The 23,826-nt window shown below is 50.0% G+C and overlaps 1 protein-coding gene across 1 annotated transcript in view; it reads left to right on the top strand.

Annotated features, from left to right (window-relative positions):
- The first annotated feature begins 5,711 nt into the window (after positions 1-5,711).
- Ap2a2 (adaptor-related protein complex 2, alpha 2 subunit) overlaps positions 5,712-23,826 on the top strand; it is a 47,900-nt gene continuing 29,785 nt past the window's right edge. The window contains exons 1-6 of the mRNA XM_013033365.1: positions 5,712-5,774; positions 9,394-9,536; positions 12,231-12,424; positions 15,857-15,986; positions 19,285-19,386; positions 21,929-22,037. Coding sequence (XP_012888819.1) covers positions 9,486-9,536; positions 12,231-12,424; positions 15,857-15,986; positions 19,285-19,386; positions 21,929-22,037 — 586 coding nt within the window. The 5' untranslated portion in view covers positions 5,712-5,774; positions 9,394-9,485. The remainder of the gene's footprint in view (positions 5,775-9,393; positions 9,537-12,230; positions 12,425-15,856; positions 15,987-19,284; positions 19,387-21,928; positions 22,038-23,826) is intronic.

A 23,826-nucleotide genomic window follows, 5' to 3' on the forward strand; every position in this document is an offset into this window, starting at 1 on the left:
CTCTACCACTGAGCCACCTTCCCAGCCCAACAATATATGTTATTATATTAATCATAAATGTAGGAGCAGAAATTCTCAACCAAATAGTAGCCCCTGAATCCAGCAACACATTAAAAAGATTGTGGTCTAGTTCTAAGTGAGAGTTGTCCAAGCAAGGCAAGCTTGCTTAACATCGGGAAATAGTGAAATTAGCATATTAATACAATAAAGGGGAAAATGCACTATCACCATAGCTGGTGATGTAGTAAAAGAGCAAATGTTGGAGGGTTCACTTTCTTTTTTTTTTCAGCCTTTCTTGGGACTTTTATTTTTTATTTATTTTTGAACATTGATATTATCTTTTCTTGGAGGGTTCACTTTCCGATTCCCAGACTTAGAGTTTCAGATGGTGTGGTACCGGCTGGAGGACAGATACATAGATCAGTAGAATAATTCTGAAGTACAGAAGTAAGCTCTTACATGGCTTGTTTATTTACTTATTATAGTGCTGAGGACAGAGCCTAAAAGGTGCTAGTAATGAGCTCTGCCATTGAGCCACCAGCTCAGCATCTGGTAAACCAGTTTGTGACAAGAGTGCCCAGACAGTAATCAGTGGGGAAAAGATTAACCTTCCTCACGTGTGGGGCTGCGATCATTAGGGCTATGTGCAAAAGAATGTGCTGGCTCCTACCTCACAGCATACATGGAAATTACCCCCAAAGGGATTATCAGTCCCAGTGTAAGCGCTAAAGCTATGAGACTCTTCCCAAAGAGGGCTGGGGTCCTGGCTCAGGTAATAGAGCATCCTGAATTCCCACTCGCGTGCTCTGTCAAAGCCACAGTCATGACAACAGTAACCGCGCGCGCACGCACGCTCTCTCCCCCCTCTGTGTATGTATGTGTGTGTATACACGTCTGTGTAAAATATGCATGTATGTGTGTATATATACATGTGTGTATATATAGACGTGTGTATATATACACACACATAAATCTTAGTGACTTTGTGAAATGTTTTCTTTTTTTTTTTTTTTGGTCAGTTGTGGGGCTTGAACTCATGATCTGGGAGCTGTTCCTGAGCTCTTTTTTCAAGACTCTGCCATTTTGAGCCTCAGCGCTACTTTTTCAGGTGGTAGAGTGCTTGCTTGCCTTGCATGCATGAAGCCCTGGGTTCAATTCCTCAGCACCACATAAACAGGAAAAGCTGGAAATGGCACTGTGGCTCAAGTGGTAGAGCACTAGCCTTGAGCTAAAGAGCTCAAGGCCCTGAGTTCAAGCCCCAGGCCTGGCAAAAAAAAAACAAAAACAGTTTTCAGGTGGTTAATTGGAGATGAGAATCTCGAGGACATTCCTGCCCAGGCTGGTTTTGGGTTGTGATCAGATGTCACTTAGCCTCCAGAGTAATTAGGACTACAGGTGTAAGCCATTGGTGCCTGGCCGAAATGTTTTCTTAGATATGACAGTGAAGTTATATGTGATTAAAAAATCAGAAGATAAAGTGGGCATCATTAAGTAAAAATATGTACTTCTAAGTCTTAATAAGGTAAAGAAACAACCCAAGAATGAGATAAAAATCTCTGAAAATCGGGCTGGGAAGGTGGCTCAGTGGTAGAGTGCTTGTCTTGCATGCATGAAGCCCTGGTTTCAATTCCTCAGCACCACATAAGCAGAAAAAGCTGGAAGTGATCTGTGGCTCAAGTGGTAGAGCTATAACCTTGAGCTGAAGAGCTCAGGGACAGCACCCAGGCTCAGAGTTCAAGACCCACAACCAAAAAAAAAAAAAAATAGTAATAAGGCAGGTGAGGTGGCACAAACTTGTATCCAGTGTTCTGAGGAGGTTGAGGCACACTCTGGGCCACACTGAGACCCTGGCTCAAATTTTTTTTTCTCTAGGGCTTGAGTATAATTTAGGTTTAAGCACTTGACTGGAGTGCATAAGGCCTTGGGTTCAATCTCTAGAACTGCAAAAAGAAAAAAAAATTAAGATACAGTGTTTGAATATACGCCCTTCCAAATATTCTGCAAGCACGTTAAAATCCATCAAGAGAGCCAGGCGCCGGTGGCTCACCTCTGTAATCCTAGCTACTCAGGAGGCTGAGATCTGAGGATTTCAGTTCAAAGCCAGCCCAGGCAGGAAAGTCTGTGAGACTCTTACCTCCATTAAACCACTAGAAAACCGGAAATGGCGCTGTGGCTCTAGTGGTAGAGCGCTCATCTTGAGCTGAAGAGCTGAGGGACAGCGCCCAGGCCCAGAGTTCAAGTCCCATGACCAGCAAAAAAAAAAAAAAAAAAAATCCATCAAGAGCCGGGCGCTGGTGGCTCATGCCTATCATCCTAGCTACTCAGGAGGCTGAGATCTGAGGATCCTGTGGCTTGAAGCCCAGGCAGGAAATTTTGTGAGATTTTTTTTTTGCGGGGGGGAGGGGGTCCATTGTGGGGCCTGAACTCTGGGCCTGGGCGCTGTCCCTCAGCTCTTCAGCTCAAGGCTAGTGCTCTACCACTTGAGCCACAGCGCCACTTCTGGCTTTTTTCTTTTTGCTTATGTGGTGCTGAGGAATTGAACCCAGCGCCTCATGCATGCAAGGCAAGCGCTCTACCACTGAGCCACCTTCCCAGCCCTGTGAGACTCTTACCTCTAATGAACCACTAGAAAGTAGATCTGTGGCTCAGGGACAGCACCCAGGCCTGGAGTCCAAGCCTCATGACTGACAAAGGAAGGAAAAAAAGGAAGAAAGAAAAGCTCCAACAAGAAAACAAATGGAAACCGCACCGAGCACCCCAAGGGTGTGTGTGCTACATAATGAACCCCCCGTACTGCCTGGCCTGGCTACAGATTCAGTCCTCCTCCCTGCCTACCCTCCTAAATACAGCACCGTGCTGCGGTCTTAGGGTAGTATTTTCTAATGAACCTGTTGTTGATTCCTGTCTTACATGTTGGAATTTGAGCTGTTCTGGCATACCAATACTGTAGGTGATGAGTTCAGCTTGCAGAAGAAATGATTAACCAGCCTGTTGCTGAGGAATTAGCTTGACCCCAGAAGCTCAGTCCATGCCTGTCCCACAGTGTTCCTTTGACTTACTGAGGCAAATCACAACATGCTTTGGTCTCAGCAATGGGTCAGTAGTTAGCCATACCGCTCCAAAGTCCGTGTAGGAAGTATCTGCTGGATTTCAAATGTGGACAGCACAGGGTAGCTAGGGCCAAAGTCAGACTGGCAGGCCAGTTTTTCCGGCTGGCATGTTACCTTTTTACATATTTATTTCTAACATCAAGATGCCTAAAGCTAATCTTTTTTTTTTGGGGGGGGGTTAGTCCTGGGACTTGAACTCAGGGTCTGGGCACTGTCCCTGAGCTTCTTTTGCTCAAGGCTAGCACCCTACCACACTCTATCCCAGTGCCACTTTTGGCTTTTTCTGTTTATGTAGTACTGAGGAATTGAACCCAGGGCTTCATGCATACTAGGCGAACACTCTACCACTAAGCCAGGTTCCCAGCCTCCCCCTTCCCTCCCCCTCCCGCCTCCTCTCTTTTTGGGGTCCGGTTGTTGGGCCTGAACTCTGGGCCTGGGCGCTGTCCCTCAGCTCTTCAGCTTAAGGCTAGCGCTCTACCACTTGAGCCACAGCACCACTTCTGGCTTTTTTTCATTTTTGCTTATGTGGTGCCGAGGAATTGAACCCAGGGCCTTAGGCATGCAAGGCAAGCGCTCTATTACTGAGCATCTTCCCAGCCTCCCCCTCTTCCTTCCTTCCTTTCTTCCTTTCTTTCTTCCTTCCTTTATTTCTCTCTTTCTCTTTCTCTCTCGCTTTCTTTCTTGCTTTCTTTGTCCCTCCCTCCCTCCCTCCCTCCTTCCCTCCCTCCTTCCCTTCCTCCCTCCCTTCCTTCCTTCCCATAAGATCTTTGCCTGCAAGGTAAAGCCCGGCTGGGAATGGAGTGTGGTTTTAGCGAGGGAGAACTGTGGTAGACAGAAGCCTGGCTTGTTGTCCTTGTCATCCCATGGTGTGTCACTGACCGCAGATGTCCCCACACCTAGGATGGAGCTGTCCCATGGAATTGTGCTAAGTTGTCTGAAACCTTTTTTTGTAGGGCCCCTGACCTAGAGTCTCCTATGTCTGCCTCCTGAGCATCTGAGCTTCCCAGCATGTAGTCTTGATGACTCCTTACTTATAGTCTTTTTGTGTGGAATTGAACCTCGATATTTTCCTATTTCTTGTTGTTGTTATATTATTGTAGTAGGAAGGGAGCCCAGGGCCTTGCATGGCAAGTGCTCTGTTCTGAGCCACCTCTCAGCCCATCTTTTAGTTTGTTTTGATAGCAGATTAATGTTCCTGCACTGTTAGAAACTCAACAGGTTCCCATGTGGCCAAAGCAAAGGCTTGAACACCAGCTGTGGGACTTCTAGCAAGGTTCCATATTTCAGTCTCATCCACCTGTGTGCCTGGAGCTTGCTGGGGTGGCCCTGGCCCTGGAGTGATTCCTAACCCAGCAAATTCTGAGTGCTGTTACACGAGCAGGTGTGCAGCAGGAGATAGTGATACTCGGGGAGTGTCCCGGGGAGGACGTGCTGCTGGCGGGCAGATAAGCTGAGAGGGCCCTGCGGAGCGGAGGATGCAGGCAGGTCCAGTGTCTGGGGCTCTGCAGCATGGGGGCCTGGCAGGGCGGCTTCTGATGCTGGGGGAGCTGCCAGTGCACCCCCACACGTGTAACTCGCTTGAGAGAAAGCCTCAATGTCCGCCTCCCTGGAGCTTTCAACAAGTGACCTGCACACAGTCACAGACTCCCCTGTGCACACAGTCCTAAACTTACTTGTGTGCTGTAGGCCCGGCGGCATGCCAGTCCAGGTGGAGTGGAACGACAGGTCATTTTGTCTGAGAACTCACACAAGGTGCCCCTGCAGGCCTTGTGGAAGGGCTGGAAGTTTAGCAGAAACCGATGTTCTACTTAGTGAAGGTTTGGCAGTTGTGTAACTGGCAATTCTTCTGTCTGATCTTAGCACAGTAGAGAGATCTGGAATTTCATTGTGTGTTACATAAGTGGACTTACCAGAATTTTTTTTTAATTACTTTTTTTTTTTTTTTTTGGGTCTGGTTGTGGGGCCTGAACTCTGGGCCTGGGCGCTGTCCCTCAGCTCTTCAGCTCAAGGCTAGCGCTCTACCACTTGAGCCACAGCGCCACTTCCGGCTTTTTTCTTTTTGCTTATGTGGTGCTGAGGAATCGAACCCAGGGCCTCAGGCATGCAAGGCAAGCGCTCTACCACTGAGCCACCTTCCCAGCCCCATCCAGAATTTTTTATGTTGGTGGATTTCATAAGGAAGAGAGCTGGAGCTGCATGGCGGCTATTGTGCTCTCACTGTCAGTCTCAGGAGTAAACTGTTACTGCTGTTGGCTTGTTATGGAACACCTTTAGCAGGTGTTTGAATGTTTTCCTGTCTCAGAGCGGTTGGGACAAAGGTGGAGTTTTAAGATGGTGGTAACACAGCCGTGCGAGCACACTGCCGCCACAGGCACCGGGCTCCTGAGTGGCGCGAGGCCAGGGGCTGCTTGTGTCTGTCCTTCTGTCTTTGGTCTTTATTCCTGCATTAAAACATGCGGCTGAGCAGAGACTATAGGACTTCACTTCTCCTTAGCTAGGATTCTGGTGGTCATTTCTCAGTGTAGGCTCTACCGTGGCACAGGTGCTTTTTGGAGTCAGTTAAATAACATTTTTGGTTTTTTCTCTCTTTTTCAGGCAAAAGTAAAGAAGCAGAAATAAAGAGGATAAACAAAGAACTGGCAAACATTAGGTCAAAATTTAAGGGTAAGTGTTTGGGTTTCCCATGGTGGGTCCTGTTTTCAATTTTGCAGGAAGGACCGGATCTTTTGACCCCATCTTCCTCCCACCCGCTGCTGCCACCTCCCCGCCAAATGGAGTTCTCAGTGCAGTTACTATCCTGGCTGTCAGTAATTGAAGCCCATGAAGAGTCAGTCCACTGGCATTCCCGGGTTGTGGGAGTAGCTCATGTCAATTGTTTGGATGGTGTGTCTCCTGGCATAGGTCCTGTTTGTTTGTTGTTGTTTTTTCCTCCGCTTAATTTGTCCCCCCTTTGGAGATGGGCGCATGTGGCTCATACCTGTAATCCTAGCCACCCAGGAGGCTGAGTTCTGAGGATGGTGGTTCAAAGGCAGCCTGGGCAGGAAAGTGTATAAGACTCTTTTCTCCAGTTAACCATAAAAAGCCTGGAGTGGAGCACTAGGTTTGAGCACAAAAGCGCAGGGACAGTACCCAGGCCTTGAGTTCAGGTCCCAGGACTTGCACACACAAGAACTTCTTTTCTTTGGGATTTTTCCTCATGGGGTGACAGGGAAATCTTTTCCTTATTTGGAGAGTCTGTTAATTTTTTCTTTCTGCTTTCTTTAATGGCTTTCACCTTCCATTTATATTACATATATGTATATTATATGTGTGTATGTGTATATATATATATATATATATATTTTTTTTTTTTTTTTTGGTACCTGTTCTGGGCCTTGAACTCAGGGCCTGGGCACTGTCCCTGAGCTTCTTTTGCACAAGGCTAGCACTCTACCACCTGAGCCACAGTGCCACGTCTGGCTTTTTCTATTTATGTAATATTGAGGAGTCAAACCCAGGGCTTCATGCATGCTAGGCAAGGGCTCTACCACTGAGCCACATTCCCAGTCCTATTATTATTATCTTAAAGTAGTTGTACAGAGGGATTTTAATTCAAAGTATTAATTTATGAGTACAGTATTTCTTGAACAATGTCTCCCCATCCCCCCTCCCTGTCTCTCCCAACCCTGCCTATTCTCTCAAGTTCCTTAGTTCCATTTTCACACATGTACACTGAACAGTTAGCTATGTTCACCCACCCTTTCTCTTGTCTGCGCCCTCCTCTGGACCTTCCCCACTCCTGATGACCTCACGTTTCAGCTTTATTTTGTTAAGCTATGAGTTGGTTGTTCAGTGAGTTAAACTATTGTAAACCTCCCTTGTGTGCACCATGCTTTAGACAATATGTTTATGGTTTATGTGTACACACACACACACACACACACGCACACGCACACGCACATGCATGTCCCTGTGTATGTCCTGACATAGGTCTTGGTCTTCCCTTGGATTGGAACCACGCTGCTCAGCAGCTTGCAGAGGTAGGTGGATGTTAAATATTTGGAATGCCCTGCCTGAGGCCATTAGATGTTTGAAGTGTTAGGAAGGAATTACAGCACTTCCAGGGATGTCAGGTGTTTCCGGCTCTGCCAGTCCTACGGTGGCCGCCTCTTCCCTGAGCATGCTCACTTTGAAGAATTGTACAGCACGGTTTTAGTTTCTAGTCTTCAGCACGTTTGGGAAAGCCCAATCACTCCTTTATGCTCTTCAGATTTTGGTGTATTTTTTTTGCAGGTTTGGGACCTGGCTCAAGCTCCTGGGTATACTTTAGCCCAGAGAGTACCTGCAATTGGCCACAAACCATGAGTCCAAGAGGGTGTGGCACTGGACCCTGAGCAGGTGTGGGGGTCTGCACCAGTCTGCCCTGCAGACTCCTGGAGTCTTCCAAAATGGGTGCTTTTTGGGGGGCTTGAATGAATTTTTTAAACTTGTTTATGTCTTATTTTTTTAAATTCTTGTTTGTAATTATAAAGGTGATGTACAGAGGGATTACAATTGCATAAGTCAAGTAGTGAGTACATTTCCTTTCATACAGTGTCTTCCATTCCTTTTCTGTGTCCCAGTCCTCCCATCTCCAACCACAAGTTGTGTAGGTCACTTTCATTAGTGTCCAGTGAACTCTACTACTGCACTTTCGAGTGAATATCTTGTATGAGCAGCTGTTGCAGAAAGTGGAGTTGAGTTGTTACTAGTTGGCATAGCACCTGTTGAGCCCTAGGGGCAGTGTTAAGTCTTGATATTTTATTTTATTTTATTGTCAATCGTGGGCTTGACCTCTGGGCCTGGGCACTGTCCCTCAGCTCTTCAGCTCAAGGTGAGCGCTCTACCACTTGAGCTACAGCACCACCGGTTTTCTGGTGGTTTATTGGAGATAGGAGTCTCACGGTCTTTCCTGCCTGGGCTGGCTTTGAACCGAGATCCTCAGATCTCAGTCTCTTGAATAGCTAGGATTACAGGCGTGAGCCACCGGCACTGGCTTGATATTTTATTTAGTTACATATGTATATATGTGTGTGTATGTGGTGCTGAGGCATCGAACCCAGGGCTTCATGCATGCCAGCACTCTGCCGCTGAGCCCCCTTTCCAGCCCTTAAGTCTTGATACTTTATTTATTTATTTATTTTTGTGGGTCATGGGCCTTGAATTCTGGGCCTGGGCGTTGTTTCTCAGCTCAAGGCTAGTGCTCTACCACTTGACCTACAGCGCGACTTCCAGTTTTCTGGTGGTTTATTGGAGAAAGAGTTTCACGGACTTTCCTGCCTGGGCTGGCTTTGAACTGAGATCCTCAGATCTCAGCCTCCTGAGTAGCTAGGATGACAGGTGTGAGCCACCAGCGCCTGGCAGGTCTTGATACTTCAAAGCCAGGCCCTGGGATGTTCTGGAAAGCCGTGTGATTGGGAGGCCTGCCGCTCCCCTCGTTGTGAAGGGCAGGATGTCACAGGTTGCCCTCCCACCCCAGAATACAGCTCGGCGGGCTCAGGAGGGCTCCTGCGCCTCCCAGGCAGCCCCAAGTGGCTCTTGGTGACTCGTGGGGTTTTGTATTCTGCTGATTACTGTTTGGAGCTTCTTTGTGGTAATCTTGAGGGAGGTGTTCAGTCATGTTGCAATTACAGTAAAGATACAAGTCCTAGGGTGTTCGTGTGTGTGCGGTTTTTATGACTTGGTGATTTGTCATCAAAGTGTTCTGAGGTAAAAGATAATTTGGAGTGTGTATGCCTGCCTAAATTACTGATCTTATTTAAAAGATTAACTTGACAGGTCAAGGTGAGGCTTCCAGCTTCTCTGGCTCCTGTGACTTTGGGATTGTAGCACTCAAGGGAAGCCCTGCAGACCCCGCTGGGGTTTACTGCTGGGTTGAACTGGGGGGCAGAGTTCTTGATGCCAGATGCTCTGATTCCACTGTCAAGAGTCAAGCCTCAAAAAAAAAAAAAAAGCTAACCAACCCTGGGGTTGGAAGCATGGCTTGGTTGGTAGAGTGCCAGCCAGTGAGTAATAGTATCAAGTGCCAAGTTTGAGTCCTGGTCTTGGGTCTAAAGAAGTGAAGAGTGAAACGGTATTTCTGGATTCTGGTGTATACCACGTAGATGAGAAGTGCTGTCCTTGTTCTATTCCAATCTAGCCCTGGCCCAGGCCCCACACCCCCATGGGAGGCCCCCCTCATGCCTTGCTGTTGTGTTATGGCTCATTTCTCTGCCTTACCTACCCTGACCACCTGGGATTAACCCTTTCTTCACCTTTTGTATAGGTGACAAAGCTCTGGATGGCTATAGTAAAAAAAAGTACGTGTGCAAGTTGCTCTTTATCTTTCTCCTTGGTCACGACATTGACTTTGGACACATGGAGGCTGTGAACCTGCTGAGTTCAAACAGATACACGGAAAAGCAGATTGTGAGTATGGTCACAGGGAGGGCTGTGTGCCTAGTGGGCTATTCTCAGACTCTCCTCCCTCCTGTTCCATGCTGGCACCAGCCTCGTTGGCTGGGACAGTGGAGGTTTGTCTTTTTTTTTGGGGGGGGGGACATGGGCGCTGTCCCTCAGCTCTTCAGCTCAAGGCTAGCGCTCTACCACTTGAGCCACAGCGCCACTTCCGGCTTTTTTCTTTTTGCTTATGTGGTGCTGAGGAATCGAACCCAGGGCCTCAGGCATGCAAGGCAAGCGCTCTACCACTGAGCTAACTTCCCAGCCCAATGGAGGTTTGTCTTAAATCAGCTCTAAGGAGGGTCTTCGTTTGGGTGGAGTTCTGAGGGGGTGCCCTTTCTTCCACTGTTGCTTTTCCCCCCAGTATTGGGGATTTAACGTGGGGCCTTGTGCATGCTAGGTAAGTATACTATCTTTTGGGCCATGTGTGCATGCTAAGTAAATATACTACCTTTTGAGCCATGTCCGCAGCTTTTTTTTTTTTTTTTTGTCGGTCGTGGGGCTTGAACTCTGGGCCTGGGCGCTGTCCCTCAGCTCTCCAGCTCAAGGTGAGCGCTCTACCACTTGAGCTACAGGGCCACTTCCAGTTTTCTGGTGGTTTATTGGAGATAGGAGTCTCATGGTCTTTCCTGCCCGGGTTGGCTTTGAACAGTGATCCTCAGATCTCAGCCTCCTGAGTAGCTAGGATTACAGGTGTGAGCCACCAGCGCCCGGCTTTCCGGCTTTTTTTCTTTTTGCTCATGTGGTGCTGAGGAATCGAACCCAGGGCCTCATGCATGCAAGGCAAGTGCTCTATCACTAAGCCACCTTCCCAGCCCCAGATCTTTTCTTAATAAAAATTTATGGACCAGGTGCCAGTGGCTCAACCCTATAATCCTAGTACTCTGGAGGCTGAGATCTGAGGATCACAGTTCAAAGCCATCCCAGGCATGAAAGTCCATGAGACAGACTTTCTCTCCCTCTCCTTCCCTTCTTCCCCCCTCTCTTTCTTTCTCTCTTTCTCTTCACTCCCTTTCTTCCCTTCCCTCCCTTCCCTTCCCTTCCCTTCCCTTCCCTTCCCTTCCCTTCCCTTCCCTTCCCCCCTCCCTCTCCCTCTCCCCCTCCCCCTCCCTTTTAAGTCCTGGGGCTTCAACTAGGACCTGGGCACTGACCCTGAACTTCTTTTGTTCAAGGCTAGCACTCTACCACTTGAGCCACAGCACCAATTCTGGCCTTTTCTGTTTATGTGGAACTAAGGAGTTGAACCCAGGGCTTCATGCATGCTAGGCAAGCACTCTGCCACTAAGCCACATTCCCAGCCCCCGTGAGACTGTTAATCTCCAATTAACCACCAGAAAACTGGAAGCGACACTGTTAATCTCCAATTAACCACCAGAAAATGGTGGCTCAAGTGGTAGAGTGCTTGAGCTGAAGAGCTTAGGCACCTCGCCCAGGCTCAGACTTCAAACCCCACGACCACCCGCTACCTCCCAAAAAATGTGGAGTGAGCCAGGGGATGTGGCACATGCCTGTAATCCCAGCTACATGGAAGCCAGAGGCAGTAGGATTGTGAGTTCTAGCCCAGCCTTCACAAAGTTAATGAGACTATTTAAACAATACTATGCAAGTGTGAACCATGATTCAAAGGTGCCCCCGATATTTATGGTTCAAGTGGTAAGTGGTAGAGCACTTGTTTAGCAAACGAGAAGTCCTGGGTTCATTTCCTAGTACCTCATTAAAGAAAGGAAGAAAAGGAAAGATGGGAAGGGAAGGAAACTAGGAAGGACAAAAATAAAAAAATGAGTTTAGTGTCTGTCCTGTACTAAGCAGTGTGCTGGAAGACCCTGGAGAACAGTGACTAAGAGCAGATGTTGGAGGAAAGGTGTGAGTGACTCTTGTGGTTGTGTGTGAAGAGGAGGAGGTGACAGAATGGTGACACTGGGCTGGGATTTGGTTCGGTAGAGGTGTGACTGGGACACAGGCTGAGAGCGAGCAGTGGACAGCAGTCAGCTGAGTTTCTGAATAGTCTGTTTATTAATGAGCAATGCCGAGGCCGGTCCTCTGGGCCGTGGCCCCTTTCTCCCTGATTTAAAGATGTGTGGCCTCCAGACACTCAGATGCATGAGGATTGGAATGTACCTTAGAAGGAATGCTGAGGCAGGGCAGGGTTGTAGCAACCATGTAGCAGCCATGTAGCTTGTGTGCTCCTGAGAGTGAAGAGTGAGCTTTTGGGACAAGTCTCACCTGTTCTGTGGGGACAGTGATGGAGATTTCATTGTGTACTGTGGGGCAGTGATGGAGGTCTCACCATATTCTGTGAGGACAGCGATGGAGATCTCACATGCTCTGTGGGGATGGTGATGGAGATCTCACCTGCTCTGTGGGGACAGTGATGGAAGTCTCTTTGTGTACTGTGGGGACAGTGATGGAGGGCTTACCATGTTCTGTGGGGATGGTGATGGAGGTCTCACCATGTTCTGTGGGGACAGTGATGGAGGTCTTACCATGCTCTGTGGGGATGGTGATGGAGGTCTTACCATGCTCTGTGGGGATGGTGATGGAGGTCTCTTTGTGTACTGTGGGGATGGTGACAGAGGTTTTCAAAGGTTTGCTTGTATGTGCATCGTGTGTTACATCCCAGGCAGTTGTCATAAGCTCTTTGTCTCCTGCCTTCTTGGAACACAGGGCTACCTGTTCATCTCCGTGTTGGTGAATTCTAACAGTGAGTTGATCCGCTTAATAAACAACGCCATCAAAAACGACCTGGCCAGCCGCAACCCAACCTTCATGGGCCTGGCCCTGCACTGCATCGCCAGCGTGGGCAGCCGGGAGATGGCTGAGGCGTTTGCTGGAGAGATCCCCAAGACCCTCGTAGCGGGGTACGTATCTGGTGCTGCGGACAGTGTGCGCTGGGTAGACCAGTCAGTTGTGTAACGGCCGACTCAGGCCCCATCTCGCTTGTCTGTTTTATGCAACAGGAAGTGCAGTGGTAGAGTTCACATTCCCAGTTAGGATTTTCCTCTCTGACTCGTTAAGTGGACTCAAGGCCTTGTGCTTGCGAGGCAGTCCCTCTGCTACCACTTGAGCCACATTCCCAACGTTTTTTGTTCTAGTTATTTTTCAGTAGCATCCAGGTTTTTGTCTGAGGCTTGCCTCAGGCTGAGATCCTTCTACTTTCAGAGTTACCACGTGGCTGGAATTATAGGCACATGTCATCACGACTAGCTTTTCTGTTCAGATGGGATCTTGCTCATTTTTTGCCTGGACTGGCCTTGATTCATGATCCTCCAAAGTAGCTGAGATTACAGATGTGAACTACAGTGTCTGGCTGACCACTGAGATTTAAGGAAGAGAAGAAAACCCTGACTCTCACCAGCCACACCAGACCCAGGAGGGCCTGTATGGCACAAAGGAAGAAGCATAGTTGCTTTTCAGTGTGGTTGAGCTCTGTCCTGCCTTTCCCATAAGCCTTGGAGAGAAGTCCAAGCCCCAGACCCTGAGGATTTGCATCACCTGTCCCTTCATTTGGAGAGCAGCTGAGTGGGGCTGAGTGGCTGGCTATGGAAGTGTTTGAAATAGCCCTAGCTTGCTTCCCTGCCTGCTCAGGGTGTTTTGTTGAGTTGGACATCTGACCCTCTGATACGCTTGGCTATGCCTCCAGCAGGATTCAGAGGGGCGCAGGATGGCGCAGGAACTGGGCAGGTGCCAAGGCCATGAGGGATGCCGCTCTCTCACTCGTGGCCAAGGCTGGGGAGAAGGTGCAGTGTGTGCCAGCCTTCTCCTCCAGGTCACGTTGCCCCAAGGAGACCTGGAGACCGGGGCTGTGGTGCCCACAGTGAGGTGCCTGCTCAGCAGAGGGTCCTCGGGCTAGAAGGGAGCCAGGAGGGGCACGGGCCTGCCGCTTTTCCTGGGTGTTTATATATAAAACGTTTTTGAGGGGCTGGGAAGGTGGCTCAGTGGTAGAGCGCTTGCCTTGCATGCCTGAGGCCCTGGGTTCGATTCCTCAGCACCACATAAGCAAAAAGAAAAAAGCCAGAAGTGGCGCTGTGGCTCAAGTGGTAGAGCACTGGCCTTGAGCTGAAGAGCTGAGGGACAGCGCCCAGACCAGAGTTCAGGCCCCACGACCGGACCCAAAAAAAAAAACCAGGGATGCAGTTAGTGGCAGAGCACTTGCCCAGCATGCATGAAGCCCTGGTTCCTTCCCCAGCACCACACGCATACACACAAATGCATATACACACGCACATGCACACATGCGCACATACACGTAAATGCACACACACAAGTAACTTTTCTTTGGGAAAATCCTGGAAGAGAATGGAGAGTTTTTCCTATTGGTTTTGCTTGTTTAGGAATAAATATCAGTAACCAAGAAGTAAATGGGAAAGAGCCCCATCTCTCTTCTTCCCTCTCTGTGGAACAGTAGTCCTTACCTGAAGTACTGTGAGGACATGGGCTCAATCTCCCAGGTGTATTCTGACAGCCTCTACAGGGTCTTCCTGGTGGGCCTGCAGCCTCCTGGCTGGGGGGGGGGGAGGGGCCCAGTGCTCTCCACACTGGGCCGATCAGAAGCCAGCTGACCCTTGCCTGGCCTAGTGTCTCCTCAGACCTGCAGCCATTGTGCTTCTGGCCTTTGGGTTACCCTGGAGGGAGACGAGAGAGAGACAAGAGAGGAGAGGAAAGAGGCGGCAGTGTGCTCCCTGAGGCTCGATGTTGGCCCTGGGCTCTCCAGCCGTGGGACGGAAGGGGCAGTGGGGGAAGGAAGCAGGGCCGTCTCACACTGGGCCTGACAGGCTGAGGCCAGGCTAGGACACAGAAGTGACACATTTGTGCAAACTGCTTTTTCTTTAAGCTTTCTGATGAGAGCGGGTGTGGTGGTACACACTTAGGATCCCAGCTTTTGGGAGTGGAGGCAGGGGATTGTGAGTTTGCAGCCAGCTTGGGCTATATATAATGAGACCGTGACTTAAACAGGGCCTTGGGCAAAAAATGTCATGTGATCCTATATCAACCAACAGCTGGGCGTGGCGGAGCACATCTGTCATCCCAGCTGTTCATAAATAAAAGAAGACGGGAGCGGGCTTCAGTGGCTCATGCCTGTCATCATCCTAGCTACTCAGGAGGATCACGGTTCCAAGCCAGCTTGGGCAGGAAAGTCCGTGAAACTCTTCAGTAAACACCAGAAAACTGGAAGTGGTGCTGTGGCTCAAGTGGTAGAGCACTTGCCTTGAGCTGAAGAGCTGAGGGACAGCGCCCAGGCCCAGAGTTCAAGCCCCAGGACTGACAAAAAACAAAAACATGAAATCCCATTTGAAAAATAATAAGGATCCAAAAGGGTTGGAGGCATGGCCCAATTGGTAGAACACCTACCTAGCAAATACAAGGCCCTAAGTTCAGACCCCAAGACTCCTCCACTAAAACAAACAAACCACTCATACCCCAAGGGCTAGAAATCTAGCACTTAGCAAAGTCTTGTATTTATTTATTTATTATTTTTTTTATTATGTGTTGTGGGGCTTGAGCTCTGGGCCTGGGTGCTGTCCCCCAGCTCTTCAGCTCAAGACTAACACTCTGCCACTTGAGCTACGCTACAGCGCCACTTCTGGTTTTCTGGTGGTTTTATTGGAGATAATTAAGAGTCTCACGGTCTTTCCTGCCTGGGCTGGCTTTGAACTGCGATCCTCAGATCTCAGCCTCCTGTGTAGCTGGGATTACAGGCATGAGCCACCAGTGCCTGGCCAAGTCTTGGGTTTTGTTCTTAGTATTTCCATAACAAAGCAAAACAAAACAAAAATCTATTCCCATTCCCACTTGTCTCAGCTCAGCTGTTGGGTACAAGTTAAAACCCTTCCTCCATCTTGGATATCAGGAGTGGGCAGATGCTGTCTGTGTGTGAGCCTACCCCCACCCCCTTCCGGCCCTGCTTCCTCAGCCTGGCGGGCAGGGTGAGGTGTGGGGGTGTGGAAGCGCGGTGGCATTCTGGAGGCGAGAAGGGCCTCCCTGGACTCGTGGGTGGAGGCCCCTGGCACGTTCCTGGTGTGAGAATGGGTGTGTCAGACCCATAGCCAAAAACGCGATGAGTCTAACATGCAGAGCCTGCACGGCCAGGAAAGGTGTGAAAGTTGATGCTATTTGAGGTGAGCCTGCAGGGCTGCTGGGCCACCTGAACTGTGTCCTTCAGTGAGACCTGTGCGGTAGCACATTGATGTCCAGCCTTTGTGGTGATCCTGGCATGCTCTCCCAGAGAGGGGTGCTCTACCGTGCAGGGCTCGGCACGCAAGCCGCAGTGACTGCTCACCTCTGTCTTCTAGGGACACCATGGACAGCGTGAAGCAGAGCGCGGCCTTGTGCCTGCTGCGCCTCTACCGGACATCACCTGACCTTGTGCCAATGGGGGACTGGACTTCGCGAGTGGTGCACCTCCTCAACGACCAGCATTTGGTGAGTCCTGTTGCTGAAGAAGGGCCGGTGTGACTGCGATGGTGCTGGTGTACCCCCCCCCCCCCCGCCCGTGTGGCTGGGCACCGGCCCAGACTCCCTCAGGGACACTGTCTGTGTGGACGATCCCAGTTCCTCGGCCAGCTGCTGGTGTGGGGCGCTGGGCTTCCTGCCAACGCCCCTTCTGTTAGGGCTGGTGCCCTGCTTTATAGAAGGGACGAGGTCTGTGCCCGCTGTCACAGGGCGGGGCTGACCAGGCTGGTGGCAGCGGGTGATGGACAGTGCACCTTACAGCTTGTCCTGAGCAGACACATCAGTGGGTCTGGCCCAGTGGCAGGGGAGAGTGTTAGTTTGTTACTGCCTTATTCCCCAGGAGAAATCTCCAGATGCTAGAAGTACAGGTGATTGCACGTGAACTCCGAGGGAAGCATGTGGGGTGTGGTGGATGCTGTGCTGTGGAGTGCGGCCTCTGGGCCTGCCCCCATCACACCCCTGTGCCTGCGGTGTGGGAGAGGGCCCCACCAGCCAGGGCCCTCAGATGGGAGCCGAGTGCTAGGTGGGGGAGAGGAGCGTCTGCAGGCTGGGTGCCGGGGGCGGGGGAGGCTCACTGCTGGAGGCCGTTGTCAGGTGGACTTGTACCTGAGTCTAGCCTCTGAAACCAGGCTGGGTCTTCAGAGGGCCTCAGTGGGTCCTGGGGGGATCTCAGGCTCAGGCCTCACGGAAGTGTGCAGTGAGGCAGAGCTGTGAGGACTGCCCACAGCGCTTTCTGTGGAGGACTGCGGTCCTGCAGCTCTGGCGCATGCCATCGGCCTCACAGGTGCGTGGCCACAGCACAGTGTTTTTCTGAGTGGCCTAAGGTGCCCGAAGGACCCTCTCAATGGATACTGCGATTCTGGGACCACAGCTACATGGAGAGAGGGGAGTTGGGAGAGAGAGAGAGAGGGACAGAGAGAGACAGATAGAGTACGTATGTGTACTGGGGACCAGAACTATGCTTTTTTGCTTACAACCGGCACTCTCCGCTTTGAACCTCACCTCTAATTCCGCCTTTTTGCTGGTTATTGGCAATGAGTTTGTCAGGTTTGTCTATTCTGCCAGGCTGGTAGCTAGGATTGTAGGTGTGAGCCACTGGTGCCTGGGAGGTAGTTTGCTTGTGGGTTTTCTTTCTTTCTTTTTTTTTGGTGGGGCTTGAACTCTGGGCTTGGGCACTGTCCCTGCTCTCTTCAGCTCAAGGCCAGTGCTCTTGAGCCACTTCTGGTTTTCTAGTGGTTTATTGGAGATAAGAGTCTCACCGTCTTTCCTGCCCGGGCTGGCTTTGAACCACAATCCTCAGATCTCAGCCTCCTGCGTAGCTAGGATTACAGGCGTGAGCCACTGGCACCCGGCTTGCTTGTGGGTTTTCATGTGTGTGACTTCCTTGCCTAGTGCTGTGGCCAGCATCCTTTCCTTCAGTAGGTAGACCCTCAGCTTGATGTGAGTAAGGGAGAAGTTGCCACGTGCAGGCCAGGAAGACCTCTAACCTTCCTCTTTCCTACTCCTCACATGTGGCTTTTCCCAGCCTTCCCTGCTCTCAGCTTCTGGGACCTGGGAAGTGTTAGCTGCCCACTGGAAGTGAATGAGCAGTGTCAGGGCCCAGGGCCACCTTGTGCAGGGGTGAGAGGAATGGAGGTGTGGAGGCAGGGCAGTTAGGGTCAAGCTTGAGGTATCAATCAGGCAGGTGCTGCAGCTGCCCTGGTGGGGAGTGGACATAGACCTGAGCTGGGCCTGAGGGTCAGGTGGAGGAGCAGCTGGTCTGGGGAGGAGGAGGGCACTGTTCCAGCATGGCAGCAGTGCGCCACTAACTCGCTTCCTGCCAGGCTGTGGGGGGGAGAGGAAAGCCTACTGGAGGAGCTGATGTCAGCAGGGTGAGCAGCTCACTATACAGATGCAGCCATGCCCACAAGCCTCAGGGTTCTCAGAGTTCTCTGTGGGACACAGGAGATCTTTCAGCAGTCATTTGCCCACTGAGCCGCTCAGGAAAGGGCAGTTAGGTCTGTTTGCTGAACACCACCTCCACATTTCACTAGGCGGTCGCAGGCCTCCAGGCGGGCCTGCTCTCGGGCAGGGTCTCAGGGGGAACGGGAAGGGAGGACAGAAGGGAGTACCTCTGATCTGAATGGTCCCTGAGCTAGCTGCTCATGTATTTGTAGTACTAAATATTTTAATTTTTAGGGTTGTGAGAAAACTTGTTTTATTTTTGTTGGTCCTGGTACTTGAACTCCCGTTTAGGCCCTGTCCTCGAGCTTTTTTGCTCAAGGCTAATGCTTTAACACTTGGGCCACAGCTGCATTCTGGCTTTTTGGTGGTTGATTGGAGGTAAGATTCTCACAGACTTTCCTGCCCAGGCTGACTTCGCACCATGATCCTCAGATCTCAGCCTCCTAAGTAGCTAGGATGACAGGCGTGAGCACTGGTACCTGGCATACTTGTGTTTGTTTGTTTGTTTATTTTGTTGGTTGTGGGGCTTGAACTCTGGGCTTGGGCGCTGTCCCTGCGCTTTTCAGCTCAAGGTGAGCGCTCTATCGCTGGAGCCACAGCGCCACTTCTGGTTTTCTGGTGGTTAATTGGAGATAGGGGACTCATGGACTTTTCTGCCCGGGCTGGCTTTGAACCGTGATCCTCAGATCTCAGCCTCCTGACTAGCTTGGTTGACAGGCGTGAGCCACCGGCACCCGGCCTTATTTATTTATTTTGAGACAGCGTTTTCCTCATGTAGCCGTAGCTGGTCTTGAATTTGCAGTCTTCCTGCCCTAGTTTCCTGAGTACGGGGATTACAGGTGTGTGTCAGCATGCTCACCTAAGAATTGATGTAGGGAATTTCTTTTCTTAACCAAAATTGTTCAAGAGCAGTTTCTGGGAACAACGATTGGCTGTCCTGGGATGGCGACCTTCACGCCTCCTGCGAGACCACTGTGCCTCCTTGGGGTGTGAGCTGCTCCTACTTGACCCCAGTGGTTTGGGGGGACCCTGCAGGGAAGCTGTCCCATCTGGCATGGGCACGCGTTCAGACTTCAGTGCTTCTGGGCTGGGGGTGAGAGGAGGCAGGGCTGTGACATGAGCACCTCCATAGTGGACAGAATGACAAGTCAGATCTGGTCCCAGCAGGTGGTCGCAGAGGCTGGCCGGGGGCAGGCCTCCTGCTCTATCGGTAGCTGTGTGCGGCCTGGGCTTCCCACTTCCCCGCCCGTGTGTGCTGTCGGGTAGCCTTGGAGCTCCAGTATCCTGGCTGGACTCACACTGCCTCCTGCTGTCTGTTTTTAAGGGAGTGGTGACCGCAGCCACTAGCCTCATCACCACACTGGCCCAGAAGAATCCTGAGGAGTTCAAGACCTCCGTTTCCCTGGCTGTCTCCAGGTTGAGCAGAGTGAGTACTGGCAGGGATGGATGGCAGGGTGGGGCTTGTCTATTAGTTTACTTTTTTAGAATGTAGGCTATGTGACCACTTGGTAAATTCAGGAGTGGAAACTGTCATGGCCAGTCCTTAGGTTTCTTTAAACTTGCGTTGAGTAGCCTCCTCTTCCACTCTGTGGGCAGGTGGAGGGTCAGCCACCCGAGAGCTTAGCGGTGCAGGTGTGTGCCACTGAGCTTCGCTGTTGCACTGTCCTCACCGAGTCCGTGAGAGTGTCAGCTGATGTAGTCAGATGTGCACGTCTTCCCTCTGAGGTTTCTGCTCTTCTGAGGGCTCCCTCAGGCTGGCCAGAGCTGGCACGCTGTCTGCCTGTGAGGTGTCTGTTTCCCAGTGGCATCTTCTACCCTGGGACCACCCTGGACCTGTGGGGCACCCCCCTCCCAGATGAGGCTCTGCCTCCCGCTCCCGCCCCACTGGCCTCCTGGCTTCTGGAGCTCTGCCCAAAGCCGTGATGTCCCGCCGAGCAGCCTTGGCGCCTTACGGTCCTGCTGGGTCGTGAGTCACCTTGCCTTTTTGTTTTTGTGTGCTAGTTTTGGGGTTTGACCTCAGGGATTGGGTGCTGTCTCTGAGCTTTTGTGCTCAAGGCTGGTTCTCTACCACGAGCTGTAGCTCCACTTCTTTTTGGTGGTTAATTGGCAATGAGTCTTACGGCCTTTACTGCCCAGGCTGGTGTCAAAATGTGATCCTTGGATCTCAGCTTCTTGAGTAGCTAGGATTACAGGTGTGAACTGGTGCCCAGCTTGAACATGCCTTTATGAACATGGCATCTCTTCTTTTTATTGGTTTGTGCTGATACTGGGGCTTGGACTCCTGCTTGGCTTTTCTGCTCATAGCTAGCACTCTACCACTTGAGCCATGTTGCCAGTTCTGGCTTTGTGCTAGTTAATTGGATATATAGATTCTCTTGGAACTTTCTGCCCAGGCTGGCTTCAAACTAGGATCGTCTTATCTTGGCCTTCTGAGTAGCTAGGACCATAGATAGAACCCACTGGCACCCAGCATGAAATTGAAAAAAAAACAAACCCCATACATTTTGGTGTGTGTGTGTGTGTGGGGGGGACTTTAACTAGAGTCACATGCTCCCTGGCTTTTTTGCTCACAGCTGGTACTCCGCCACTTGAATCGTGCCCGTGGTCCCAACTTTTTTTTTTTTTCTTGACAGGCCCGGGACTTGAATTCAGGGCCTGGGCACTGTCTCTGAGCTTCTTTTGCTCAAGGCTAGCACTCCACTACTTGAGCCACAGCATATTCTGGCGTTTTTTGTTTATGTGCTATGGAGGAATCGGGCGCAGGGCCACATGCATGTTAGGCAAACACTCTACCACTAAGCCACATTACCAGTCCCCAAACCATGGTACTTTTTTTTTTTTTCTTTTTTTGGTTGTGGGATTTGAATTCTAGGTCTGGGCACTATCTCTGAGCTCTTTAGCTCGAGGCTAGCACTCTACCACTTGAGCCATAGTGCCACTTCTGGCCTTTTCTGTTTATGCGGGTGCTGAGGAATCGAACCCAGGGCCTCATGCATGTGAGGCAAGCATACTACCACTGAGCCGCCTTCCAACCATGTAATTTCTTTGCGAAGAATTAGTTTTTCATTTTATTGGTCTTCTCTGATGTTTTCCTTCCCTCCCCCTCCCTCCCTCTCTCCCTCCCTTTCTTCTTTCCCTTCCTTCCTTCCTAAGATAGAGACAGGGAAAATAAGCCATGGCTTCAGCTTCATAATATGTTTTTAAGACAGCCCATATTAGCTCTGTCACTGTGTTACACTGAAACGTGTACTTGTTTTTCTGCTTCGTCTGGCGGTATGCTGTTTGACTACTTGCTATATTTGTCCTGTTAAGTCCTTTCTTTGGCAGACAGTGTTGAGGTCTGCCACCTACAGGTATGACCACACCTGAGCTCAGGCTATGTTTTGCAGCCTAGGACTGGGCTTATGGATGCCAAACAATGTCACACACGTGCACTTCGTAGTGAGGGTGGGAAAGCGCTGTGAGCCCTTGGAGCAGGAAGTGTGCTGTGTGCTTGTAGAATGAGCTACTTGTCAGACTATTGGCTCAGGGTCTGCTGCACTAAGAAGATACTGGACCAGGGGTATAGCCCTGAGTGGAGCCAGGAGCCAGGACGCTGGGTCTCGTCCTGGGGGCTGTAGGTTGTGGAGTAACCAGCATGCTGGCGTCCTGGGCATTTCCTCCCCCTCTGAAGGACTAGAAGGCCCTCTCTGGTGTCTGACTAGTTTCCTAGCCCACAAAGGAAAGGTGGAGTGTTTGCTGTTGTCTGGAGCATCTGTGGCAGGGTACTGAAGAGCGGTGTTTGTGGTGACGCCGAGCAGCTAAGCACTGTCCAGTTAGGCCGCAGGAGGGTGGCCATAGTGTCTCTCTCTGGGAGAAAGGAAACAGCGCTCATACAGCTGATTCTAGCAACAAGCTGGTGTTCAAGAAGGCATGGCCCGAGGAGCCAGCAGGAAATGGTTGTCTCACCCCTGTGCATTGTCTTACAGATTGTGACATCGGCATCAACAGATCTTCAGGATTATACTTACTACTTTGTCCCTGCTCCCTGGCTGTCAGTCAAACTTCTGAGGTTGTTGCAGTGTTACCCACCCCCAGGTAATGTTCCCCATCCCCTGGGTGTTCTCATTTCCCCTCCCCCAGACAATGTTCCCCTTCATCCAGGTGTTCCCATGAATTCCACCCCCCTCCCCAGGTGCTGGTTCCTGTAAACCCTCTTCTAGAGATATGCCCAGGCCCCTCCAGGAGGTCCCTCGCCAGCGCTCACTGGAAGGGCTTAGCTCAGAGTCCCGTTTGTTAGTGTACAATGTCTTGTCCCTGGATTGGTACTGCCCTACATCCTGTCTTCATGAAGCTGTTATCACAACACAGTCCTGCTAAGTCATGGGTTTCTTTCTTTGTATTATTTTTTTAGTGCTGGTCCTGGGGCTTGAACTTAGGGCCTGGACACTGAATGTTTTTGCTCAAGACTGTTATTCTACCACTTTGACCACAGCTCAACTTTTGGCTTTTTTTTTTTGACAGTTAATTGGAGATAAGAGTCTCATGGACTTTCTTGCCTGGGCAGTCTTTGAACTGTGATCTTTAGATCTTAGCCTCCTGACTAGCTAGGATTATAGCCAACAGTGTGTGGCTTCTCTGTACATCTATTTATGTATATATGTCTGTTAGTCATGGAACTTGAACTCTAAGCCTAGGTGCTGTGTTGTCCCTTAGCTCTTCAGCTCAAGGCAAGCACTCTACCACTTGAGCCACAGTGCCACTTCTGGTTTTCTGGTAGTTAATTGGAGATAGGGGTCTCACAGACTTTCCTGCCTGGGCTGGCTTTGAACAATGATACTCAGATCTCAGCCTCCTGAGTAGCCAGGATTACAGGCTTGAGCAACCGGTGCCCAGCTTTCTCTGTACTTTTATACAGTATAGATCTGTATAGTTAAAAAATTTTTTTTGGTGGTACTAGGGTTTGAATTCAGGGTCTTGAGTTTGCTAGGCAGGTGTTCTGCTGTTTGAGTCACAACCCTAACCCCTTTTTTGTTTCTATTTTTAAGTAGGGTCTGGCTTTTTGCCTGGCTGGTCTGGACCATAGCCCCTTGTGTGGCTGGGAGGATGGCATGCACTACCACACCGGTCTTTTTGTTGGTTGAGAAGGGTCTTGAGAGCTTGTCTCCCGATCTCAGCCCCTTGAGTATCTGAGTCACTACTGCTAGATGAGAGTTTAAAAAGAATAAGTTAGCAGATGTAGTATTTTAATGATTATGTGAGAAACTTACTACAGCACAAGTAATTTAGCTGAGGATACAAAATCCCCCAAAATGATGAAGCACTTACCTCTAGTGTGGCTGTATTTGAAATAAGAAACTAAAGTTACATGAAATCATAAAGGTAGAACTCTGAAGATAGCCTTTTTAACTAAAACTTTGAAATTAGAAAATTCGAGTTTTGAAGTTTTAATAGTTTGATATCTTTATGTTTCTGTTTCATCCAAGATACATTTGACTTCTAAGGGAAGAATCTAGATATAGAATCTCCTGAAGAATGTGAATTAAAATTTTTGTTAGCTGAGCACAGTGGCTTACCTCTGAAATCCTAGCTACTTGGGAAGTGGACATTAGGAAGATCGAAGTTCAAGGCTAGCCTGGCCAAAAAATCCATGAGATCTGGTTTTGTCAAATAAAAAAGTTGGGCATGGTTGAACATGCTGGTCATTCTAGCTATATAGAAAGTGTAAATAGGTGGATCAAGGTTCAGGTTATATCAGGCAAAAACATGAGACTATTAAAAATAATGAGAGGGGCTGGGAAGGTGGCTCAGTGGTAGAGCGCTTGCCTTGCATGCATGAGACCCTGGGTTCGATTCCTCAGCACCACATAAGCAAAAAGAAAAAAGC

The sequence above is a fragment of the Dipodomys ordii genome, unplaced genomic scaffold, assembly GCF_000151885.1.
Source record: "Dipodomys ordii isolate 6190 unplaced genomic scaffold, Dord_2.0 Scaffold166, whole genome shotgun sequence".
NCBI lineage: Eukaryota > Metazoa > Chordata > Mammalia > Rodentia > Heteromyidae > Dipodomys > Dipodomys ordii.